This window comes from Phragmites australis, chromosome 21, assembly GCF_958298935.1.
Source record: "Phragmites australis chromosome 21, lpPhrAust1.1, whole genome shotgun sequence".
Lineage (NCBI taxonomy): Eukaryota > Viridiplantae > Streptophyta > Magnoliopsida > Poales > Poaceae > Phragmites > Phragmites australis.
Genome location: NC_084941.1, coordinates 4,812,127 through 4,836,571, shown reverse-complemented (window position 1 = coordinate 4,836,571; position 24,445 = coordinate 4,812,127). Strand labels below are relative to the sequence as shown.

The 24,445-nt window shown below is 44.7% G+C and overlaps 2 protein-coding genes and 1 long non-coding RNA gene across 10 annotated transcripts; 2 read left to right on the top strand and 1 right to left on the bottom strand.

Annotated features, from left to right (window-relative positions):
* Positions 1-1,220: 1,220 nt before the first annotated feature.
* Positions 1,221-7,036, top strand: LOC133903790 (uncharacterized). 7 transcript variants are annotated; one of them, XR_009907349.1, is made up of 8 exons: positions 1,221-1,388; positions 1,933-2,072; positions 2,179-2,280; positions 2,412-5,641; positions 5,708-5,782; positions 5,903-6,304; positions 6,375-6,447; positions 6,524-7,036. It is a non-coding gene; the product is annotated as an uncharacterized LOC133903790 (long non-coding RNA). The 7 variants fall into 7 exon arrangements; XR_009907347.1 differs by having other exon boundaries at positions 2,179-5,414; positions 5,497-5,641; XR_009907351.1 differs by having other exon boundaries at positions 2,179-5,641; positions 5,903-6,091; positions 6,177-6,304.
* Positions 7,037-14,788: 7,752 nt separating this feature from the next.
* LOC133903891 (uncharacterized) lies at positions 14,789-18,662 on the top strand. Of its 2 annotated transcripts, XM_062345369.1 has the most exons (3): positions 14,816-15,166; positions 15,296-15,501; positions 18,200-18,662. In XM_062345369.1, exons 1-3 carry the CDS (start codon positions 15,074-15,076, stop codon positions 18,447-18,449), a joined length of 549 nt encoding a protein of 182 aa, XP_062201353.1. In that variant the 5' UTR covers positions 14,816-15,073; the 3' UTR covers positions 18,450-18,662. The 2 variants fall into 2 exon arrangements, with proteins under 2 accessions (XP_062201354.1, XP_062201353.1); XM_062345370.1 differs by lacking the exon at positions 15,296-15,501 and having other exon boundaries at positions 14,789-15,166.
* A 106-nt stretch (positions 18,663-18,768) lies between these two features.
* Positions 18,769-20,237, bottom strand: LOC133903890 (dof zinc finger protein 2-like). Its single transcript, XM_062345368.1, has 2 exons — positions 19,761-20,237; positions 18,769-19,657 (listed from the first exon to the last, which is right to left on the bottom strand). The coding sequence occupies exons 1-2, from the start codon at positions 19,863-19,865 to the stop codon at positions 19,037-19,039; spliced, it is 726 nt and encodes a 241-aa protein (XP_062201352.1). The 5' UTR covers positions 19,866-20,237; the 3' UTR covers positions 18,769-19,036.
* Positions 20,238-24,445: the final 4,208 nt, after the last annotated feature.

Below are 24,445 nucleotides of genomic sequence, written 5' to 3'. Positions count from 1 at the left end.
TTGTTGTTGATATCTGCGGGATAGACTTCAAGATTGGCCGAGAAAGTCTAAGCGTTTAATCCTTGAAGGGGCTGCAAAGAACAAAGTTTTGATATAAATAACTGTAAGTTATTCTATTTGTGTTTTTATGCCCAAAACTTTAGTTTTTGTGTACTCTGGTATTGTGTTCTCATGGTGAAACAGTTGAATGCATTGACAGATAAATAGAACAGTGGTTCTCTGCATCAGAATAAAAAAAACATCGAGGAGTGCCGAGACAGCAACTGATAATTGCATTTGCAGCTGTATATCCATTAATTATGGTTCTGGATTCAGATGACAGGCTATCTGTTGCATGACAGGCTCCACTCCTGGTCGGATTACCATATCGCAGACGTGTGCTCCCTTTGCGGGAGCTTACTGACAGCAACGGTGATCAAATCCGATACTCAGAAGAAAGCCAAACGCGAGATGCTTGGGCTCCCCTCGCGGCGAGCTCCTCTCCCTCGGTGCCCAAACAGTTACCATAAGTCTTCAGCAGACAGCTGGGAATGCCTTACCAAAAGTCTTCGGCGAGCGGGTGAATTTACATGAATGAACCACGGCTCTAAAAAAACCATATCACCTTGTGAATTTAACCAGCAAATTGTGTTTTTTAGTGTAGCAAATTGTGTTTCGCTAACCAACTCAATAACAAAACAAATTTTGGCAATCGGCACGAACTATTTTTTTTTTTTGAGAGGATACAACATGAGGCATACTACCTACACACGAGTACATCCACACGTGCACGTCCAAACATACATTAGGATGAGATTGGAAAGTTTGAGATTTTCAGTGTGACAGAACATATAATACTATCTAAATATGTCATATTTAGAGAGGAAGCTGAGCTGAATTGGTTTCTTAGGCTCCCTCAAAAAATCGGAGAACTGGGTTCGATCCCCAACATTGACATTGAAAGACTCCTTTGTAGCCTCCTCAGCTGAAAAAAAAAAGAAAATAAATACGCGGTATGTACTCTAGTCTAATCCGAACTCAATCCTACGTTACTAGAGAAAAACGCCGGTGAGACACGCGGGGCTGGACGATTCTGCGCGAACTTTTTTTTCTAGAGGAGAGCGCGAGGCCGCGAGCCATAAGTCGGGCCGTATCTAGCCCAGTCAGGCCCAATCGCCAGCCCCCAAGATCCACACGGCTGCGACTCCTCGTTGCTGTTTGCCGGTGCCTCTCATAGGCCCGTGAACCCACTCGCTGCGAGGTGAGAGCGAACAAACCCTAGTCGTCGCCGCTCGTCCCCAAGCCCGTCGCCGCCGCTCGTCCTCAGCGACGTCGCCGCCGTCCCCAAGGCCGTCGCGACCGGCTTCCCGATGCAGCGCCGCCGGCTTCTCGACACCAACGCCGCGGAGGTAGCGCGGCTCTCCGATCTTGTACTCAGATTTTTTGCTTCTATTTTTCGATTGATACATTGTATGAGGTTATAACCTGGTCATATGGATGTTGTTTATGAGTAAATCTTTTATAATATGCAAAGGTGGCACTGTGGCTCTGATGGTTCGTAGTGTCCTACGTTGTTTTGATTAGAGTTGTATTTCGCATTACCTGCTAGGTTGGTACGTACTAGGAGTTGTGTTCATCGTGGCAAAAACTTGTCAAGATGATATCCAATTTTTTGTTTTCGGATACATGCTGCTTTGCAAAATGTGATTCATTTAATTTTCATTTAATTACCAGTGCATTGTTCTGAATATGTTCAAATGTATTTTAGGCATTCTTTATGTTTAATATGATCATAAAATGTTAAGGTTGTATATGCCTCCATTCTCGTTAATGTTTTAGTAGATTTAAGATGTCTACACTTTGTCCAACTACACAATACGTGATGTTATCCAAATTTATTCATTCTATTTATTCATACGTCTGAAGTGTTTATAAGAGATATATGTGATGCAGGATGATTATCGCCACCTAAATGGACTGAAGAAAGCATCACCACTCCAAGCTCGGTTCACACCTTCCCATTCCCACGCTCTCTTTGCTGCTCCACAGTTGCTGCTAGCATTACCTCGCCACTTGTTGCTGACAACGTCTAGGTAACACCCCTCCCAGTCACCCCCTCTAATGCCCTGAACACCCACTGACACACACCCCACCCAGTCCACAAGTCAAAGCTAATATCTATTGTCTTTGTCACCTCAGGTATTGAGTTGTTTGTGATGGATGAAGGCCACAATCAACGGGGTGGGCATGACCAAAGGCCTTTCTACCCTAGATTCTACATGCAGCGGTTCAATACTTATGGTATGGACCCTAGTACCCTACAGTGAGGGTTACACAGCAGTCTTCGCCTTTTCCTGCCATGCATGGAGTTGCACTACTCAACGCGATACCTGCACAAGACTTTTATGGGCCTCACGGTCAGTATGTTCCAGATTTGGCTTTTGCTGGCATGCATCGAGTCGTACCGCCCAACATGGTACCTGCACCAAACATCTATGGGGCTCATGGTCAGTATCCACTGGATCGATCCATGCTACCATATGCATATGTTTCTTAGGGGGGGCAACAACCTTATCCTTGATACCCGTCCCATCTGCATTCGTCACCGTATCAAAATGTATTAGGTAGAGGCAATTCTAATGTTTAAGTTTCAGTTTGTCAGTCGATCTCTGTTTCCACTGTAAGGTCTCAACCAATTGATCACTCAAGGCCAAGCTACAATATGTCTGTTTCTGTAGCGCAATCATCTGTATCCACTTCATTTGCTAAGGTGCTGTAGGATCTCAGAGACAGTGCCTCAGTTTCAACAAGTGAGGTCTCATCCATAATAGCCTATCTCCAATATATGCACCTCAAGTAGAAGTTCAGAGCCTCAGTTCCTACAAATTAGGTCTCTGAAATTGATTATTTAAGTGAACCATCTTTAGTGCCTCTATCATGTGTTAATGCCCCCTGAGTGGAAGCCAAAGCTAAACGTATCTCAATTTCTTAGAGTCTCGTCATTAAAACAGTTTCATCAATTGCCAAGCTAAGGTCCAGTGCAGTTGATGCAATTTAACTGATATGACAGATCAGATCTCTGTAACTGATTCACCACCACCTTTTGTGCTTGATTTAACTTTTATTGAAGCCCTAAGCTTGAGTGCCTCAATTTCTTTGAGTCCGGTCAGTGGAACTGGTCAATCAATTGTCAAGTCAATACTCAATTGCTCAGATGTTGCTGCAGTTGAAGAAACATTAACTAGTATGCATGACAGGAATTTGAAGGATTTTGTAATCAGGAATTGTCCACTTGTAAGATGGCACAAACTTTTCATTTTATATTTAACACTAATCTTGATAAGCAAATGCAGAAAGATTCTTCGTAATGCATATATAGACATGTGATTGACATGTTCAGAAATGAAAATAGTTACGGTGATATGTTTGAAGAGGAGCACTTGATGGTCACAAACAACAATCAATTTTATATTACACTTGAGGCGGATTAAGACTACCATATAAAAAACTTATTGGCTGATCTTAAAAACTAGTAAATTTGATAGCATCTTACTTCAGCGGTAAGTACATCTTGGCTCGTCAAATGAACGTTATCTATGTGCATCACCTGTTTTAGATTTGCAGGACTCCTTCGCAAATGATAAAAGTATCAGGTCATACATTAAAGAAATTTTTGGATTTTATATACTATCATTTGAGTTTTGGAGATCAAGTTAACCGATCGGATCTTTGAAAGGCGGGTGTAAGTTTGATAAGATGTTGTAGCACCCATGACGCTGAGTATGTTGACATGTGTCTCGAGGGTGCACTTGATAAAACTTTATGGCCAGGTGATTAAATGATTGAACTATATGGTGTCCTTATTCTTGATAACGTTTTTTTGGTTTGGAGTCACGGAAGAAGATAAACGACTTGGTTCTCGATCTCGCCTCCGCAATAATGCTAAGAATCTGTCTTCAATAACCAAACAGATCTCTAGCATTATTGCAGAGGTGAGGTCGAGAACCAAATCGTCTGTCTTCTTCTGTGAAACCAAACCAAATGACGTCATCAAGAATATGGATATCATTTAGTTCAGTCTTCCAATCACCTGGCCAGAAAGTTTTATCAAGTGCACCCTTGAGACACATCTCAACATACTCAGCGTCACGGGTGCCACAACGTCTTATCAGACTTCCACCCGCTTTTAAATGATAGCATATAAAATCCAAGAATTTTTTCAATGCATAACATGATGTTCTTATCACTTGTGGAGGGGGCTTTCAAATCTCAAAAAAGTGATGCATATAGATAGCGTTTATTTGACGAGTCAAGATATACTTACCTCTAAAATAAGATGTTATCAAATTTGTTAGTCTTTTAAGATCAGTCAACAGGTTTTCTAAGGTAGGGTCTTGATCCGTCTCAAGTTTAATATAGAATTGATTGTTGTTTGTGACTATCAGGTGCTCCTCTTCAAACATACCACCCCAACTATGTCCAATTTTGAACATGTCAATCACATGCCTATGTGCATTGCAAAGAAACCTTCTGCATTTGCTCGTCAATACCAGTGATAAATATAAAATGAAGAGCTTGTGCCATCTTACAAGTATATCATTCCTGATTATAAAATCCTTGAAGTTCATATCAGACACACTAGTTAATGCTTCTTCAACTGCAGCAATATCTGAGCAATTGGGCATTAACTTCACCAGTTTCACTGACCGGACTCAAAAAAACTAAGACACTCGAGCTTGGAGCTTCCACAAAAGGTGGTGATGAATCGGTTACAGAGATCTAATTTGTCATATTAGCCAAACTAGTTGATGATGCATGCATTGAACCTTAGCTTGGTAATTGATGGAACTATTTCAGTAACCACTCTTAGAAATTGTTGTATGTTTGGCTTTGGTTTCCACACAGGGGACATTAACACATGATATGAGCAATAAAGGTGGTCCACTTGAAGAATCAATTTCAGACCTGATTTGTAGGAACTAAGGCTTTGAACTCCTACTTAAGATGCATAGAATGGAGATAGGTTGTTATGGATGAGACCTCACTTGTTGGAACTAAGACACTGTGTCCCTGAGTTCCTACAGCACCTCACTTGTTGAAGCAACTACAATGGATGTAGATGACCTCGAGTGACGAATTGGTTGAGACCCTACAGTGGACATAGAGCGTTGTATCATAAAATCTGATGCTGTTTTGTAATATCGACTGACAAATTGAAACTTCAACATTAGAATTGTCTCTGTCTAATACATCTTGTAGCCCTAACTCTGCAGGACACTTCTGCTCAATTGAGCAAACTGTTTTATGAAGAAGCATCGCCCTGCTTTGTTTAGCTATACTCTCTTATGAATCCTCGTCCACGTGTGAGAATATTGTCCATTAAGAAGAACAATATTGTTTGTTGTGTATTCGACCAAGAGGACAACATCCCTAAGGTTGAGGTTCTTGTTCACAATGATACCTCCTCCGGTGCTAGCGATCAGCAAGGCCCTCACCTTGCAACCAGTACTGTTGCAGAAGAGGCTTGGGCCAAGGGGAAGGCGCCGCCCGATCAGGAGGCCAAAGGGTCTCCTTGATCCAGGAAATCGTCTTCGCCATCTGATCAACCACCCCCAAGCGCACACGAAGAAAAAGACGACTGGTACTGAACTCGAGTTGTCAGGTGATCACTCATTTAGTGGTTGCTTTAGTTATCAAGTACATATCGTCTGACGGTCGATCCATGCAGGTGACTTCTCTGCCGGAGATAGCTGGAACTCCCCCTCGATCGCCGCCTTGAGTAACTGACACGCCTGATGACTCGGTAAGGAAGGTATCTCGTATCAAGTTACCCTCGTCACACTAGTCACTCTTACTGAAGATTTGTTCGATAGGTCCAGAATGATTAAGATTTGCCCCCCTCACACTAGCGGGTTTCTTGCAGGCAATGGCTGCCTTCGCCTCATCTGATCCTTCAACCACGGTCCCATCGCCCACGGCGCCTGCGTCTCCAGTTGTCTCTGATGCTGCTGCTCCCTCGACAACTGCTTCCACTCGAGGCACCATGAAAAAGATCTTAAGGAAAGGATTGAAATCCAACGTGTGGTTCATGCAGAAGCATGCTTCCTTGTAGGTAGAAAACATCTTACAACTTGAGCGATATTCTTTTCTTGATGTTAGTTATAACCGGTTGAAGAATGGAGTTCTCGAGTAAGCAGCTTCAGGTCGAGCCACCGAAGGCATCAGCAGCACGGGCTAACTTGGCACTGGTAGCCCATCGCCGTTCGTGACTCCTGCTGATGCTGACCCGAGCACGCCATGGACAATGGTGAAGGACCATATCAAGGTATCTCGCCCTATCATAATGCTTATGCCTTTTCCGTATGCTCCTAATTTCCCTAACGTTGTCCTTTTAGGCCTTGTATCAAGCTGTGCCCCTTCTTTAGAAAAACATCACGGATGGGGAGGCTTATCGACAAGAGATAGCAGGTATCCTGCGTACTTTATGTTCACTAGAGCTGTGATTTGTAATACCGACCAGGCATAACTGGTACTTTGTCTGTAGCGCTCAAGGTCGATGCGGAGAGGTGGGTACATGCAATGGCGGAGACAACGAGCAAGGAGCTCCAGAAGAATCACAACGCCATCAAGAAATTGGAGAAACTGGAGAAAGTCAAGGACAGCTAGGTGGCCTCAGAAGCTCGAGCACAAGCCGCTGAAGCTGAGAGGGACACTGCCATTGAACGTTCCAATGAAGCAGTGGCCATCAGCGCCTGTACGTTGTTTGGCCTTCTGAGGAGTCATAATGTGGAACTGAGTACCTCCATCATCGAAGTTGGTTTCACTTCTGAGGCGGATAGGGCGCATGAGTTGATCAATGAAAGTCGTCTCCTGGTGCAACTGTTCGTCGAGAGTCTAAATCTCCACGTATCCGATGATGAGGGCGAAAAGAGTCCCTCTATGTATTCCTGGCGTATGTGAAAGTTTGAACCTGATTTGATATCCGAGAAGTCCTGTAAATATTGCTATTATTTTGTTAGTCTAATATGCCGTTGCAACTATTTCCTTATCGATGAAATAGAGTTAGCATAAATAGATGTAATATTAATTAGCATGTTTGGATTATCCTTAGACTCGGTTGACTCACATGTGTTGGCACCTGAAAGCTCAACAAGACTCATTGCTAATCTACTCGTTGCCCTACCGATCACCGATTACTCAGCCGATTTTTTCATCACTGCCATTGACCAGCTGTTATGATGCAAGGTTCGCTGTTATATCTAAAAATCCACTAGCTTAATATGCATTCCAACTTTACCTAAGTGCTGAACTGCTGATTGGTGTCAGTGCAGTTCTGAATCCTCACCCAGAAAAGAAGTAAAGCAAAATTTTAACCTGTGCTTCAGTAACTCTACACTTACACCAATTTTAACCCAAAATATCCTAGATTATATTAATTTCACTGAACATGAACTGTTTCACTATAAGTCAGAAATAGCTACTAGATAGGTAAAATGGTAATTGGTCGTCGTGTCCTGCAATTGCTACTAACTAGGTAACAGAAACGTGAATTCAGAAAGTGTTAGCTCTCACTGCTTTCTGCAAATGATAAACACCTCAAACTACACAGAAAAGCTGCAGTGACGAGCGGAGAAGAAAACACAAACAACAAAAAAGACGAATTTGAAGCATGGAGGATATTTTTGGTGGTGGTGTTGGAGTTGGGGTCAGTGATCTCCATGGGGCGGATGGAGAGCATCTCGTCCAGCCCTTTGTCGAGGAAGTAGTCGAACCACTCAACGTGCGGTCCCGCAACGACGCATACTCCTCCTTGGTCGCCGCCAGCACCGCCGAATTTATCGCCGTGGACATGACCGTAGGGACTGTGGGGCTTCGGGGAGCGGCGGCGCTTGGTTTCGGCCGGAAGGGTAAAACCCTAGAGAGGCGGCAGCGGGGTTTAAGGCTGCAGAGTGCAGAAGAGAAGAAAGAGTTTTTTTAAAAAAAAAAGAAAAAAGAAAAACTGGAAACTTCATTACATAGCTTGTTCAGGCATATCACCTATTACAATAGCAGCTATGAAAGCTGGTATTGATATTTCCCAAAACATTGGAGACTCATTCCCTAAGTTCTTACCAACCTTGGCTAACTCATGAGCGGCTGAGTTACAAACTCGTTTGCAATGCTGGATCTTGCACGTTTGAAAGCATGATTTCATTAGAAACTTCAAGTCACGAACGAGCACTGCATAAGTTGAAGCATTAGTCTCTTTTCTCTGAATTGCTTGGACTAGGAGCTGGGCATCAGTTTCTATAACCAAATTACCAATTCCCAGTTGCAGTGCCAGATCAATAGCCTCCGCAGCGGCATACACTTCCACTTGATAAGCACTATTAACAGATTGTACAGACCCGGCTTTGGCAGCAATAAAGTGTCCCAAATAATCGCGTATAATAATACCCCATCCACCACAAGATTCACCCAAATTAAAAGCTCCATCAATATTAATCTTAAGGATATCTCGGCTGGGAGGCTGCCACTTTTGCGGAGGTTGTAGATCATGCTCCTTTTCATGTTTAAACAGTTGCAAGTACTCAGCGGTGTGGCATTGAGTCCTGTAGCAAATATGTTCTGGAGAAAAAGCGGGGTCACCCTCTCTAATTTTATTTCTACTATCCCACCAAATCCACCAGAAGACAAAGATGAGCATGTGCTATTCAACTGGGAGCCGAACAATCATTCTGATAACTTCCATTGCTGAAGTGCAATCAACCATCAAACATCTCAAATTTTCCAATCCTATTAGTCTCCAGCATTCTTTAACTTTCTTGCATTTGATGAAAAGATGAGCCCCATCTTCATCCAAGCGTTTACACATAAAACATCTAGTATTGTGTATCTTAATTCTTCTCCTTAGGTTCATATTAAACGCTAGACTATTATGGGCTAACCTCCAAACAAATATCTTGATTTTGTTAGGACATGGCATCGACCAGATTTGATGCCAAAATGTATCTCCTTGTGGTTGATTATTTGACTGAGCATTCCGTGCTTCAGTTTGCTCGATCTGTTGCACACATAGTCTATAGGCTGACTTTACAGAGAAAACTCCCTTTGTATCAAAGTGCCATGCAGGGAAGTCTTCCATACCTTCTCTAAGTGGAATCATTGCGATCAGGTCCGCATCTTCTTGGCTAAAAGTTTGTTTCAATAAATCAAAATCCCATTGACCAGATGTAGGATCAATCAACTCCGAGACTCTTGTCAGTAGTGAACTTCCACGCTGAGATATAACTCTCCGGGAGTAATCCCTAGGAATCCAAGGGTCATGCTAGATATTTACTGAAGAACCATCCCCGATTCTCCATATTACACCTTTTTTTTATCAAATCAACTCCATGTAAGATACTTCTCCTCGCATATGAAATTCCATTGTTTGGACTTGCCTGAAGTAAATTACCATCTGAGAAATATTTGGCCTTAAGAACTCGAGCACAAAGTGTATCTGGGTGTTGCAACAAACGCCAAGCCTGCCTGGCCAACATGGCAATATTAAAGCTATGCAAATCTCTAAACCCAAGGCCTCCCTTACTCTTAGGTTTACACAGCTTATCCCAGCTCAACCAATGGATCTTATTGTCCTGATCTTGATTACTCCATCAAAACTTGCAAATCATTTTACTCAAATCATCACAAATTTTTTTGTAAGATAAAAGCACGACATGGCATACGTTGGAATTGCTTGTGCTACAGCTTTAATCAAAATTTCTTTGCCTGCCTTTGACAACAATTTCTCCCTCCATCCTTGGACACAGGTCCAAATCTTATCTTTCAAATATGCAAAGGCCTGCTTCTTTGATTGTTCGATATATACAGGAAGGCCCAGATATTTTTCAGACCTTGATGTATTATTTATGTGTAAGATAGCCTTGACTACATCGTGAGATGTTAATTGCGTATTTGGACTAAACATGATAGATGATTTCTCCACATTGACACACTGGCCTGAGCAATTTTCATATAATTGCATAATTTCCTTGAGAGTAGAGGCTTCATTAGTATTTGCTTTCATAGCTAACAAAGAATCATCTGCAAAGAACAGATGAGTAACACTTGGGCTACCCATACACACCTTGACCCCAGAGAAACTGCCATTTATTTCAGCATTGTGAAGTAAAGCTGAGAAAGCCTGTGCACATAAAACAAAAAGATATGGAGACAAAGGATCTCCTTGGCGCAACCCTCTAGAAGGAGCAAACTAATCTGAGAACTCATCATTAATTTTAATTTGATATCTGACAGAGGAAACACACTTCATAACCAGTTGTACCCACCTCCTACAAAAACCCAATTTTGTCATCATATCACGCAAAAAACTCCATTCAACTCGGTCATATGCTTTACTCATATCCAATTTAACAGCTGCACATCCTTCTCTTCCTTTCCTCTTGTTTTGCAAGTAGTGAGTTATCTCATAAGCCAGAATAACATTGTCTGTTATGAGGCGTCCGGGAACAAAAGCAGATTGATTTTCAGATATGATTTCCGGCAAAAATAGTTTCAGACGATTTGCAAGTACTTTGCTTACAATTATATATAAGACATTGCAGAGGCTTATAGGGATAAATCTTTAATACGTGATGGATTCTTCACCTTTGGAATTAGGACAATAGTTGTGTCATTCCACCCTTCTGGAAAGGGACCACCATTCAACACATTTAAAACTTCATGAGTAATATGTTCTCCCATCAAATCCCAATACTTCTTATACACAATTGAAGGCATCCCATCTGGGCCAGGTACTTCGATGTCGCCAATACTATTAAGGGCCGCCTTGATCTCATCAGCATTGAAATCCGCCATCAAAGTTTCATTCATGTCTAGAGAGACTTTACGGTCTACCACCTCCAGGATTTCTTCTCTACAGGTACTTGTGTTAGAGCTAAAGAGATCCATAAAAAAAGAAGATATATAATTAGTGAGCCCAGCCCCCTCCTACATCCATACACCATCCTCCCTCTTCAGCTTTCGTATTCGGTTCGACTTCCTTCGTGCTGAAGCATAAGCATGATGAAACTTTGTGTTTTTATCTCCATCTTTCAACCATAGAAAATGCGATCTTTGCTTCCACTGGATATGCAGCATATCCTCTAGTTTCTCCAACCTACACCGGATCATGGCCTCCTTTCTCACCTTCCCCTCCGAAACCTTCTCTCTCATACAAAGCTCTAATTCTTTTTTTTAGCTTCTTGATTCTTTTCTCTAAGTCTCCAAGGACATTATCATTCCAGTGTTGAAGATCAGTGGCTACCAAAGCAAGTGCTTGTTTAACAGATGCAGCCCCTCCTCCCTCCATTGAGGTTTTCCATGCGCCCTCCACGACGGCATTGCACCCCTCCTCAGCAAGCCACTTCGCTTCAAAACGGAATGGAACTGTCCCTCCTGTTGAAAACCTCATATGTTCCTCCTCTGTACACACAATTACGGGCCTATGATCAGAGTGTCTGGGAAAGCCATTTTTCACATGAAAAGACGAGAATAGATTACACCACTCCAAATTACTTGTTGCTCTATCAAGGCGCTCAGCAATGTAGTTGTTGACTATATGCGCATGATTCCTCCATGTAAACATATCTCCTTCATACCCCATATCAACAAGATTGCAAAAAGATAGAGCATCCCGAAACTATATGCGCATGATTCCTCCATGTAAATATATCCCTTTGGTTTTAAAGGGTACGAAGCAGTTCCCATGTTTCATCCTTATGGTTTGAATGTGAGTCGCCATATATTCCCGTCAATCTCCACTCTACTGCATCAACACCCGTGACATTGACATCGATATGCATGGGACCCATAGAACGCAAGTTCACCTTAACATCTATCCGCCAAAATAAGGCTATACCACCCCTTCTCCCCTTGCCACCATATTCGTCAGCCCCAACATTCATCAGAACCTATCCATTTTCCGGCACTGTAATTTTGTCTCCGCAAGGAAAAGGATATCAGGATCCTCCCTCCTCTTGAGATCCAAGAGGCCACGAACTGCCGGGCCATTCCCGAGTCCCCGGCAGTTCCAACTAATAAGCTTCATTGATCCTGGCAGGGTTGCTTGTGCAACCCTGCCGATAAAAGCTGTTGCTAACATAGTTGTTTCTTTTGTCTCTTGCTATCACGAGGTAACATAACATCTACATTGTCCTCTTTCACCGGCCCCTCCTCCTTCAAGGTATTGTCCTGCTCAATCCCAAAAGGTATGTTGGTGAGCAGAAGCTGATTGCCATCAGTCCGAAAGGTCTCTGCCTCTGACGTAGCAAAGCTTCTTTTACTGGAAATGTGTATTGCAGAGTCCCTATTCTCTTGTTCCTTTGCACTCTGAGACAACATTAAATCATGCTCTGTAGATGGCACTTTGATATTCTGAACCTGATCTGATAAAGCAGCAATAGACTCCTTAAGATGTTCATTGTTGCCTTGTACAAACGGGTTAATAGAAGACTGGCCCACATTCTTTTGTTTAGGCTCCTTTGGAACCTCACGTGAAGCTGAAGCAGAGATATTGGAATAGATATTGCCAGGAGGCTCATAGTCTTCAGCCATGTTTTGCTCAGAAGGGCCTACCATCCACTTTCTGTGTTCAAACTTCTTAAAAGGTGGGGCTCTTAAATAAGTGTCAAAACGAAAGCCGGCACCACTACTTTGAGCCTGGTTACATTCTTGCTCTGTGTGGCCTATCCTTCCACAGTAGAAACAGAAGTGAGGAACACGCTCATATTTTAGATCAAAACGAGACACGTCCTTTTTGTTTTTTGGTTTAATTGCCAGCTTCGGAAGTAATGGTTTCTCCAAAGGCCATTCCACTCTGATTCTAAAGAAATCGCCATTAGTTTTTCCATTTGCTTCCACATCCACCTCAATCATTTTCTCCAGACGATCCCCAAGGACATGACCTATATCTTTTGTCATCATGAACGCTGGGAGATCGCAGATTTGTACCCAGAGAGGAATCGATTCAAGATTTACCTCTGATGGCCTTACCTTATCATCATAAGGGGCAAAAATGAGTGCATCACCTCTATGTAACCAAGGACCACCCCTCATCACGAAATTAAAATCGTCTTCACTCTTGAATTCGATCAGAAAACGTCGTTCCTTTATAACTTTGTATTCCACCATTTGCCTTAATCCCCAAGCTTTAGCCATATCCTCAAAAAGAGCACGAACACTAAAACGCCGATTCGAATAAAAACGCGCAAACGCAGTCCAATTCGACTGCACCTCTTTCTCAACTTGCTCAAGATCTATCTCAATCACCTCTTCTTCAACATCCGAGTGCAGTTCATCAACTCTATCCGAGACAGGATCGAGATGTTCTTCCGCTTCTTCTGCCGCCCAAACAAGCACCTTCTGACTTCCTTCCATTCTGTCAGCACAGAGTATTTCCTGCTACCAGAGCCTGAGACCAGCGATGTCCTAACTCAGGATTAGCCGGATCGTATTTGCTTAACTCCTCCAAACCCAGGATTCGACGGAGGGTAAGAGTCCTGGTTTGAGAATCGCCTCTGTCTACTGTTTGCCACTGAAGTGCTACCCCGCTTCTTTGTTTTTGGTCGTTTGTATCAGAGAAGAAAGAGTTGGCTTGTGTGTTTGAAATGACATCCAAGAGAACCACGGGTCCACGGCCCAAATTCAGGAGGAGACACCGGGCAACATCTAAGCCAGCCGTTTCAGATCCGACGTCCAGAAGTGGCTCCTAAATTTTTAGCTGCAAATTGTGAAACACTTTCTGCAACTGACTTTAAACTCGCTGAAGGAATTTCGATGTATTTCTAACATGAGGTTCAATCTAATGAAAAATATTATATGTGTTTGTCTCTCTCATCTAATTGATATGTTTTTCCTACTCTGCATCAATGTGTATTAATGTTTTCGTATATTCTTCCATTGACAGGTGATTCGGTCCTCTTCCGCACAGTGAAATACACCAATATTGCCCTGAATCAAACGGCAAGTTGACGTTACTTACCGCTTCGGTATGGACGGGGGAGCACTTTTTTCACTTCATATTTTTCAGGTGTTGATTGCATATGTCATCACTTTATTTTTCTTGTCTGTTCGAAAACCTTTTGGATGGCAGGATGATTCCTGCCTGTTTAGAACATATGATTCTAAAAACACATTTTCTATAATACAGGCGACTGAAAACCATGCTTCTTACTGGCAACGGCAAGGCTAGAGTTTTTAAGATAGGTGTTAGAGATCGGGAGCTTTCCATCAATATTGGATTTAGATGAAGATCTTAGAGGCAGGCTAGTCTAATGGAGGAGACTCATCGGATGAGGAAGCCACCATCACATGTGGTATAGAACAACTTTGTATTAGGATGGGAGAGGCAATGAAAAATGAATTATGATCTGTTTCGTTTGCGTCTAAGTTAAAACTTTTTAGAAAAAAACTTTTTTAGGAAGTTTTCTAAAAAGCTTTTTTGTTAAATTTTTTAAAAAATTCACTCGAATTTTTAAGGAAAAAGTTGAGAAAAAAATTCAGCTCACAACTTTTGACAAAAGAGATTATGAGGAAAAAATTTCAGAAAAAATGTTAACAAGAAAAGTTCATATCAAGCCATTAATGAACTCTATATCTCGATCAGTTGCACGTGAATTAGGCTGATCACGTGCAACTGCGGAACAGAAATTTCGAGCGCCCATCGGTATGGTATAAGTATAGCCATGCCGCGCTGCATTTTTTACTGTTGGCGGAACGGGAGCCTAGCCACTTGCTGGCCGCAACCAGGATATTCAACGGTGGCTTAGACTTGAGAAACGAAAGGCGGTAGTGGATCAACGGCGCAAGGCCGGAAAAATAGCCACGATCCATCTGCTAAACTCTTTGGTTTCCAATTCCCTTCTCTATCAAAAAGAAAAGAAAAGGAAAGGAAACTCTTTGCTTAACACGGCATGGCAAGTCGAGACGTCGAGGACCAGTTCAGATGCGCGTGCCCTTCCTCCCCGTTTGTCCCGAGCCCGAGCCAACTAGCCAAAGCTCCGGCGACCGTGTCAGGACGCGCTCGCCGGACCAAACGAACCCCAAGCTTCCGCCTTTCCGCTGACCCCACCCCATGGCCGCCTCCACCGCGGTGCTGGCCGCCATCCTGCTCATCGACGTCGTCGCCTTCGGTCTCGCCATCGGTGCCGAGCAGAGCCGCCCCACGGTACGTCCGCCCGCCCGGTCCCCGCCGCCATCCCGCGCTTTTCTTTCAAAGTTGCGTTTTTTTTTTTTTTTACTTTTCTTGACGCCGCCGCTCTTCTTATTGTCGCCGCCGTCTCGGCTCCGGCGCCAGGCGAGGCTGGAGACGGACGTGAGGCGGGAGTGGACCTACTGCGCGTACCGCCCGGATGCGGCCACGGGGCTAGGCGGTGCCGCGCTCGCGTTGCTGTTCGTGGGCCAGGCGGTGGCCGCCGTCGCCAGCCGATGCTTCTGCTGCGGCGCCGCGCTGAGGCCTGGCGGCGCCCGGGCCTGCGCGCTCATCCTCTTCCTCTCCTCCTGGTACTACCCGTCGATCCCAATCCCCTCCCGGCCTCCCCACCTCCCCCTGCTCGGCTGCTACCTTGACCTCCCACGTGAGGCTGACGCTCGGGCCCCACAAGCCGGTCACTTCTAGCGGTGTCTTGCTTTCCTGGTTTCTTTAAGCAGCGTTGCGCAGATTTAGCAATTAGCTTGGGAATCTTAGCTGTCCATGTTGAGCTACCAAAAAGTCAAGAGTTGTGTGCAGGAAAGCGTGTCGGATCAACGACTCAACCCAATTTTGCTTAGCAGAACTATTGATTGCTAGTGAGGCTTGCGTGATTTATCCTGTGGTTGATGTGATTCACTCATGTTGAAATGCTTGTTTGATCCGTGAAGTAGCAGCAGTCTCTGGGCCTTTCTCAAGAAAGGCGCGCCCTGGGGATCTGGTATCCCGTGGAAGATTCACGGGTAGTATGCTTGTAAATGGTTTCACATTGCCTGCAAATTGTTCTGATTGTAGTATTGTACGCTGTACTCTCTCACATTTAGAAAAGGCAAAATTAGGTGGATACCATCGCAAAAGTGTCTATATTGGAAAATACCATCGGTGTGAGGATGACATGTGGGTCACCGATGGTATTTTCCAACTTTTATGATTTTTGCAATGGTACCCAGCAAATTGCCCCTTTAAAAAATGATGGAAACTGTTGAATGTGCTTCACAGAAGCTAGTTGTTTTCTTAATATTGAAAAAACAGCTAGTTGTCCTTTTTTCTTCTTTTGCAAAGGCTGTTGAAGTGTTCAATCAATTTTTTTAGACTAGCAGAGTTTCCTGGCTGGATTTTTTAAGGTAGTCCATTTATTCTTTCATGCTAACATTTACGAGCTAGTATGGTTCACAAACGACTGTTACAGACCAAAAAAAGAAGATAGTTTAAGTTGAGAAGGTTTAAATTTTGTATATTGCTAAGTACAAAAAAATATCTATGGTAACCAGTAAATTCCGTTCATGGACATTTGTATCTTGCACGTTGCTTTACGGATTTGCACATGGGGACATTATCGTAGGAATGATAGCGAGTGTTGTCTCCAGCGGAATCTGAAGTGTTGTGCGAGCGCTATTTAATAAAGCTAAACATGCTGTAAGACTAGGGCTCCTTTGGAACAAAGGATTTTTGAAGGAATTTTGTAGGATTTGAATCCTATAGGATTTTTTCCTATATGGCCCTTTGGAACAAAGGATTGAGTATGGTAGAATCCTATGAAATTCCTATGGAATGCCTCAATTCATAGGAATTTTGGAGGAAATCTAACATGAGCTTCAACCTTTTGAAAAGTTTCCTTTGTGTCTTTATCTCTCTTCAAATTTATGTGTTTTTCCTGCGCTCCATCCAAACGGTCATTCATGTAGTTTTCCTGCATTTTTCATTCCTAAGGATTTAAGAAGCTAGGCAACTTCAATCCTGCGTTTTTCCTATTCCTGTATTTTGGCAATCCTTTGTTCCAAAGGAGGCCTTTGTTTACTAGTATTTTGTACACTAGCCTAGTAGCCTTTGGCCATATATGATTCTGCTGATGTGCAATTCCCTCCTCACTGCCTTTGTGTCCTTCGAGTCGCTATTCCCCGTGCCGTGCGGAAGGTGCTTAACATAATGCTCAGAGGAGACGGACTCGTCAGTGACCGCTAACGTGCCTTGTGCCACCCAACAGGATTTCTGCATTCGTGGGTTGTATCAATTTGCTCTTCTCGAGTCTTGTTGGTAGGATGGGATAATGGATGCATGCATGTTGGTGTGTGTTAGGGTGTGTGCTTGTGAGAACACAACAGTAGCAAGAGAGCACGGGTGCGAGCTGAACTAGGTGTGCGGGTGCGTGGAGATGTGTACAGAGATGACAGCGCACAGTGCAGGCGTGCCTATCGTCAAGAAGAAGGCCTAGAGGGTGTGGAACATGATGAGCCGCTAGGGAGAGAGAGATGAGATTGACATGCAGGAGGCGGTGTAGAAGATGATGACATGATCGCCACATCAGCAAAATAAGATGACAGGGAATCCACGGTGGCAAAACCACACACATCCAAACCAGCTTAAGGGATAAAGTGACCCGGTATCGGAACTTGAGGGGGTTAAGTAGACCGAAAAATACTTTATGGGGTTATCCGGACAAACACGATATTTCAGGGTTGTAAAATTGACTTTTTCCGTAAAACAATATTTGATCGGTTTTCCGTCGGTTTGTTGCAAAACTGAGTTTGCACCTTTTCCATTGTATTGTGCTAAACTTGGCCGATAAGGCATGTCCCTGATAACCCGGTAACTGGAAGGCCCTTTGAACTGTCTGATTTATTCAAAGAAAGAGGAATTAGCCCAGATTCCTAGTTACCTGCGTTTGAAACATTTGTTACATTTACATGTAATGTTTTCTGTACATTTTTTAATGCAAGAAGTATACTAAATTATCAGGATTCTAATGTTATGAGTTACATGTTTACTGAAGTATCTGTGCACGACTTCCGTGACTTAATATCACCACTATGTTTATTCATTAATCGTACCGCGTTAGCGAATCTACTAGTCTTGCTCTAAAATTGGAACAGAAAATGCGAGTAGCATGGACTATTCAAATTCTTGCATTGTCTTGAATTGCCATACAATTTACTTCATAAACACCCAATGAATGATCGTACAGATCATCCAGGACACAGAGTGGGCACTGAACTTTTCGCTTGTCCTACACAGGTTGACGTTCATCATCGCTGAGGCATGCTTGCTGGCTGGGCTGGTGCAGTCTGCCTACCACACCCGCTACCGGACAGTGTTCTTCGAGAACCCGCCGGACTGCGAGACGGTGCGGAGAGGCACGTTCGGAGCCGGCGCGGCGTTTGCCCTGACCACCTGCGTGCTCACCTCGGCCTACTACTACTTCTTCTCCAAGGCGCGAGTCACCTTCCACCGCCGGGAAGCCACCATCGGCATGACACCGCTGTAACAGTCTCCTCTGCTACGATGATTTTCGACAGAAGAGAAAAAAAACTCACTCAGCGATGTTGTAACAGTTTTGATAGCAATGCTTTGTGTGTTTTGAGCTTTTGCACATATTTCCCGGCTGGTATGTGAGTGTGAGTTGAATTCATGCAGGGAAGGCTGCTGGACCAACCTGCCATCGCTTATTTTTCCCATTACTCGTTTTGCAGTGGTTTCACTAGCTGTATACATTTTTATATGCACGTGGAAAAGGCTGTGAAATGTGACATGGATAAGCTAAGAGTGTTCACTTTACTTGAAGTAGATTAAAGCAAACTGTAATTGGTTTACAAATTGGCCAAGATACATAGGTATACTAACATTGAAAAATACCCTCACAGGCCCCCGTCTTAGCAGTATGATAATTGGGATATAAGGCCATAAGTAATGTTACAAGCAAGCACATAATAACAAGATACAAATGCAGAAAACAGCTAGAGGAAGGATGTGTGCACCATGTAGCGAAACAAGCTACTGACGTACACTGGTGGGTATGTACTGTACGCGTACGTATATACGTATGTAGCTAGGCACTCATGCAAGCACTAATTATCAGGCCCCGTCCAGACCGGGCATGTCATCTTGCTGCCACCCGCTCCAGTACTGCAAGGCGCCGCAGTTGGCGTCCGCCGATGCTCCTCCGAGCGCGCCGACATCGCCGGTGCCCTGCGGCGGCGCGGTGGCTGCGGCCATTTGCTGCCACGCGCGCAGGTCAATGCTGTATCCGCCCCCGGTCAGGGCCGCGGCCGGTTGGAACAGCACCTGCCGCAGGATGTCCGGGAACGTGTCAACGCTGCCGCCGCCGTGCGACGCAGCCGCCGACGTCGCTGCGGAGGAGGCTTTCGCGGTGGCGCCTCCCTTGCCGCGGCGCCTGTTCTTGCGGCCGCCGCCGACGGGCACGTCGCGGAGCGTGCCGCCCTCGGTCCAGTGCCGGCGGCACGCCTTGCAGCGGTACCGCGGCTGCGCGTGGCTGTAGTTGTTGTAGTAGCAGAACTTGGTGTTGGCGGAGCCGCACCGCGGGCACTGCCTCGGCGGCGGGCGCGGCGGCGGCGGGTGCCCCGTCCCAGCGTGCCTGCTTCCCTGCCTCGGCGGCGCCACCGCCGCCGCACTCGCTGCGTCCACGACGCCACTCATCGGCACTGGCACACCGCCAACGCCATTGGCACCGTATCCCTGTCCCCGGAAAGAACACGGAGCACGTACGCTCGCGTGAGTCACCTCATCTGCGTCGTTGCGTGAACGCGCCAGAGTACGCTACGAGAAGTTTTGTACGTACCATGAGAAGGGGAGGCGGAGGCGGAGGCGGCAGCCTTGCAGGGATCAGGTAAGAAAGGGGCGACGAAGCGGAAAAGGAAGAAGAGGCCAGGAAGGAGGACGTCATGGTTGGCCGGGCGGTGCGGCGACGGCCAGGGCAGCTTGTTGGCGGCGGAGAGAGCGGCGTCGAACGGTGCGCGCTTGCTGCGGTGGGAGTGCCACGGTGACGCTCTGTGCATGTCGGTGTCGGACCGGTGAGCCGCGCCCCCGCCCACGACTACTCCTCCAGCTCCCTTGCCCTCTTTACTTTCACCACAACTATACGGATGCAGCAAGATTAACAGCTTTGCAGAGTACAAACCTCTCCCTCCCTCACTCTGCAGCTTAACTACACCAAGCAAGTGTGTGATTGTGCGAGTAGGATCAGTATAGCTTTGAGCTAGAAGGAAAGAAGAACGGAGTTGAGGTGAAGGCTACGAGCCATGGAGGCGTTTCAGTGCTCGTGTTGGTGGCGGTTATATAGGCGAAGGCTCGTTAATTGTATAATTAGGTGAGAGCCAGGGAGGTTTGCTTGGTGGTTAAGGTCGTAGTGGAGCGAACGGTGATCAGAGCCAGCGCGACGGGAAAGCGTGCACGAGCAGACGTGGACTGGCTACTACGAAGCAGGGACGGAGCTTCATGGAGACCAATTTGAGCCGTTGGCTCCTTTTCGTTTTTTCGTGTCTATATCCATAGCTTAGAAGCTAATGGCTTGCACCATGTACCAGGCTAAAAAACCAGTAATTTTCCTCTCAAATAATCCATGATATTACAGGCTCACAACTTAGTTTTTCAAAGCGATATTTCATCTCCATAGTTGTCTTCAATTGTTGGCAAGCTCCGTAACTGGGTTCCCGTGCGTGCTTGGCTCCGTAACTGAGGCTACAATACAACGGGCCATCGATCGGCCGGCGGAGAAGTCGGCGCCGCGCCACGAGCGCATCAAACGTTTCCTTAGTACCGGCTTAGTACCGACGAAAGAAGAAAATTCTATAGGATCTTTTATCAAAAAATCTCTATAAAATTCTGATCCATACTATATTTCCTCTAATCTCAACAGTTGACGCGTGCAAGAGAGAGAATAATAAATACATGTGTCATATTACGAGAGAAGATCTTTTGAAAGATCCGAACTTAATATCCTTCCGCTAGCGATAGATGTGGTTGTTGTTGCAGGCTTACAGCTAGTGCGCGCGTGCGTACACCCGTATGTAGCTCTAATTCAACGGTTAGCGCGTGTAAGAAAGATAATGATAAGAAGACGTGTCGTGTTATGAGAGATGGTCTTTTAAAGGACTTGAACTTAATATTCTTTCGCCAGCGATAGATGTGGTCGTCGTTGCAGGCTCGCAGCTAGCGCGCACACACCCGCATGCATGCGCGCTGCATAATTTACTCGGGTGGTGGCGGGCGACGGCGACAGGAACCGGCGAGGAGGGGGGCCTGGTTGGTGCGCAAAGTGCGCGCTTTTCGGCTCCAGCTCTTCGCGAGTGAGTAGGACGGAAAACGACGGCGAGTTTGCCGCGGGGGGCTGGCTTGTTAAGCTCGTCGTCGTCGTCCACTTAACCGGTGCCTGGTTGGTGCTTTGCTAGATGCGCATGGCTGCCTTTTGTGCATGCAGCGTAGGATCGGTGTTAACTCGTCGGCAGGAAACGCAGCCAGGTTCAGCCAAGTTGGGAAGTGGGGTTGTCGCGACATGGCTCGGTAGCATCACGAGGAGCGCCATCTAAAGGCGATGGAATGGGCCGCGTAACACAACATTTTTTTATAGATACGTAACACAACAAATTAGAGTGAAAAACTATATTTCAGTGTATATTTTTTCCCTTCCTTTCGGTCGACATACGTGAGCCGTCAGATGTAAATCGAACGGCCAGGGATCTACCTCCCGCATCTCTCTCACACACGTATTATTTTCAGTTCCACGCCACCTTGCTTCTCTCATCTCCAATGGTTCCCCGATGTCAGATCTATACCAACAACCTACTGCCACGCTAATCTGACGAGCTATGCCTCCTCACCATAGCACCGCTTATCTGGAGGTTCTTCGCTGTCCACTACCGGCGCCTGCCACCTCACAGCCTCACCGCTCCGCTCCAGCGGCCTCCACCACCGCTGGTTCTTCCTGCCTCCCACGATCTCCACCGCAGAGGAGGATTCTCTTCAAGCTGCATGATTCCTTGGAGCTCTGCTCTTGATACTTTCAAGATATCGTTGCTCCCTCGTTTTGCTTTCTCAAGTCAGGTTTTGTCGCCAACTGCAGAGTGAAACTGGAGTTGATTGGCAACTGCAGAATGAAGAGAGCATCATATTTCTGGTGTAACTGCCTGCCGCCATTTCCCACCCTTCTTTCTGTGGAGGCCACGGCAACAACGCAGCATTTGCATCGTTAGGACTCAGGCGACTGAAGCCTGAAAGTTACTCCTGGCACTTCCATTGAGCAGAAAAAATTGCCGTACCATTTACTAGGAGCTAACTTCTCCTGCTATTTCCAAAAAGGAAAAAACAGTGCCAGGAGGAGCTATGAGTAACTAACTAGTTATGTTCCGGTTACTGAAGGCGACCTAAAAGTTTTACCCCAAAATTATACTGCGTGCTTTGGAACAGAGTTGCCAACTGCAAGATTGATGGCTGGAGATGTCATAGAGCTGTGGGTATACTACATGATAGCACGGACACGGTGAACTCGGCGTCCAGGATTCTGAACCGTCGACCTGCAAATCGGGGGCTCCACTCGAGTGCATGGTACCACTAGCTGCTATACTCCCTTGCTTGCCCTGAGCACGGCTGCAGGACACGACTTGTGTGCCTGTGCCACGCATGCCGAAACTGTCCAGCACTTGGTGTTGTTGCACTGCGGCACCGAGCGTATGCCAGGCAAGGCAGGTCAGGGGTGGAAAATGCCTGGAATTTATGCGCTAAAACATGCAGATCTGTCGTGCTTTATGTGCTAAAACATCCCATTTTTTACACGATGTTGTATGCGAGCCTAATTTCCCCTTGAACTCCTAAACACAGCTGCGTATCTAGCGGGGAGGCTGGGTGGGCTCAATCCCCCTGGTGGCTGCTCCATCGGATTGAAGGGGAGAAGGAGAACAAGAAAGGAAGAAGAGAAGGGAGAGGAGAAAGAAGAGAAATCCCTATGATTTACGCCCGTTTCGGCCACTGCATATATATGCAGTCTGTAGAGTACTGAGTAGTGAGTAATGATATAACTACTGTAACTCTCTCTAAGTAACAAAATCCCGTTTGTTTTTATTCTAATTACTAGCGCATCAACATGTGCGACTGCACAGACTAGAAATTTAGTTTACAGTTTAATTCTAGATATTTGTGTTAGTAATGGTTGTAAGTAAAGATACATCAGCTATTTATATTTAAATATTAGAATATAAAACATAAATATAATTTTTGTTCATAATATTGGAATCATATTTATTATTTGTGAATAGATCTAATTTATAATTTTCATTTATGTGTTATGCAAATTGATTTTTATTTGTTTCTTTATTTTTTAAATTATTATTATTATTAATGTCATCACCGTATCTCATATTATTTTTTTAAAATACATTATAAATTCTTTGATATTATTTTTATGTGATAATCCGTAATATGTTTGCGTTCTGTTGTTTTAATTTTGTAATGTTTGATTACACGCATATTTAATTGGCATATTTTAATTGATTTGGAAAAGTGTGTTGATTGCTAATGTAACTAAGTTGAAGTTTACTAACGTAAATTTGTTGGACAAAGGGTATCTATAAAAAAAAAGGAAAGATAAAGCAAGAAGTAGTTTTAGAATTGGACTCTATGATTTGTTTTTTAATCTTTTGTTTCGTCTGGTTGTTGATACATGGTTATAGTTAATCAATCAATCAATTCGACGGTTGGATGTTTTACTTTTTTATGAGAATTTCTAGGATTTTTCTAGGATTAATATGGATGCACCAAAAAAAGCCTCCAATTAGTAAATATAAGATAAGATAGATTCTAACTCTAAAAGTAAAATAAAATATAAACGATCACAATCTAAAAGCTAATTCTCACCATCCACAAGTTTATACCCGTCTGTTTTTATTTTAATTATAGAATCCAGCACTAAAAGCAAAAGCAAATGGCCACAATATAAAAGCTAGTTCTTCTAATTTATAAGTTAAGTTATACTTATAAAATCTCACAATTCAAGATCCGGTGAGAAATAGGCTTCATAGATTCTATACACAGTATAAAACTAAAACATACACGTACTTAGTTGTAAAAAAAATCCTACAACCTATAATGTAATAAAAAAATATTTCTTTACATAATCTAAATTGTAACCATCCACGTTGCAGTTGCAGATACTGCTCCTGCTGCCGCGAGACCGAACAAAACCCGCCCATCCGCGAACAACTCACGCTCCAGAACCGTCACGATCACGGCCAGTCCAACACTCCAACAACGACCAACGTTTCACTTTCTCTCCCGACTCGCAGCAGAAGAAGAAAAAATACCAACCGTACCAGAAGTATCCACTACCCACTAGGGGACGGCATCGGCAGGAAATCCAGCCCCAGGCACCCCATTGGCCGGGCGGGCGCCAGCTCGGCGCCGCGTGGCAATCCCTACCCCCACCCGATCCTATCGCGTTATCGCCACCGCCTCCGCCCCGACACAAGAAGGTCG

Bases quoted from the DNA above. Each gene is read 5' to 3' on its own strand.
- LOC133903891 (XM_062345369.1), top strand. From the start codon at position 15,074: ATGGCCGCCTCCACCGCGGTGCTGGCCGCCATCCTGCTCATCGACGTC. The intron at 15,167-15,295 runs GTACGTCCGCCC...CTCCGGCGCCAG, and splicing joins CCGAGCAGAGCCGCCCCACG to GCGAGGCTGGAGACGGACGT. The intron at 15,502-18,199 runs GTACTACCCGTC...TGTCCTACACAG, and splicing joins ATCCTCTTCCTCTCCTCCTG to GTTGACGTTCATCATCGCTG.
- LOC133903890 (XM_062345368.1), bottom strand. From the start codon at position 19,865: ATGACGTCCTCCTTCCTGGCCTCTTCTTCCTTTTCCGCTTCGTCGCCC. The intron at 19,658-19,760 runs GTACGTACAAAA...TTCCGGGGACAG, and splicing joins CTCCGCCTCCCCTTCTCATG to GGATACGGTGCCAATGGCGT.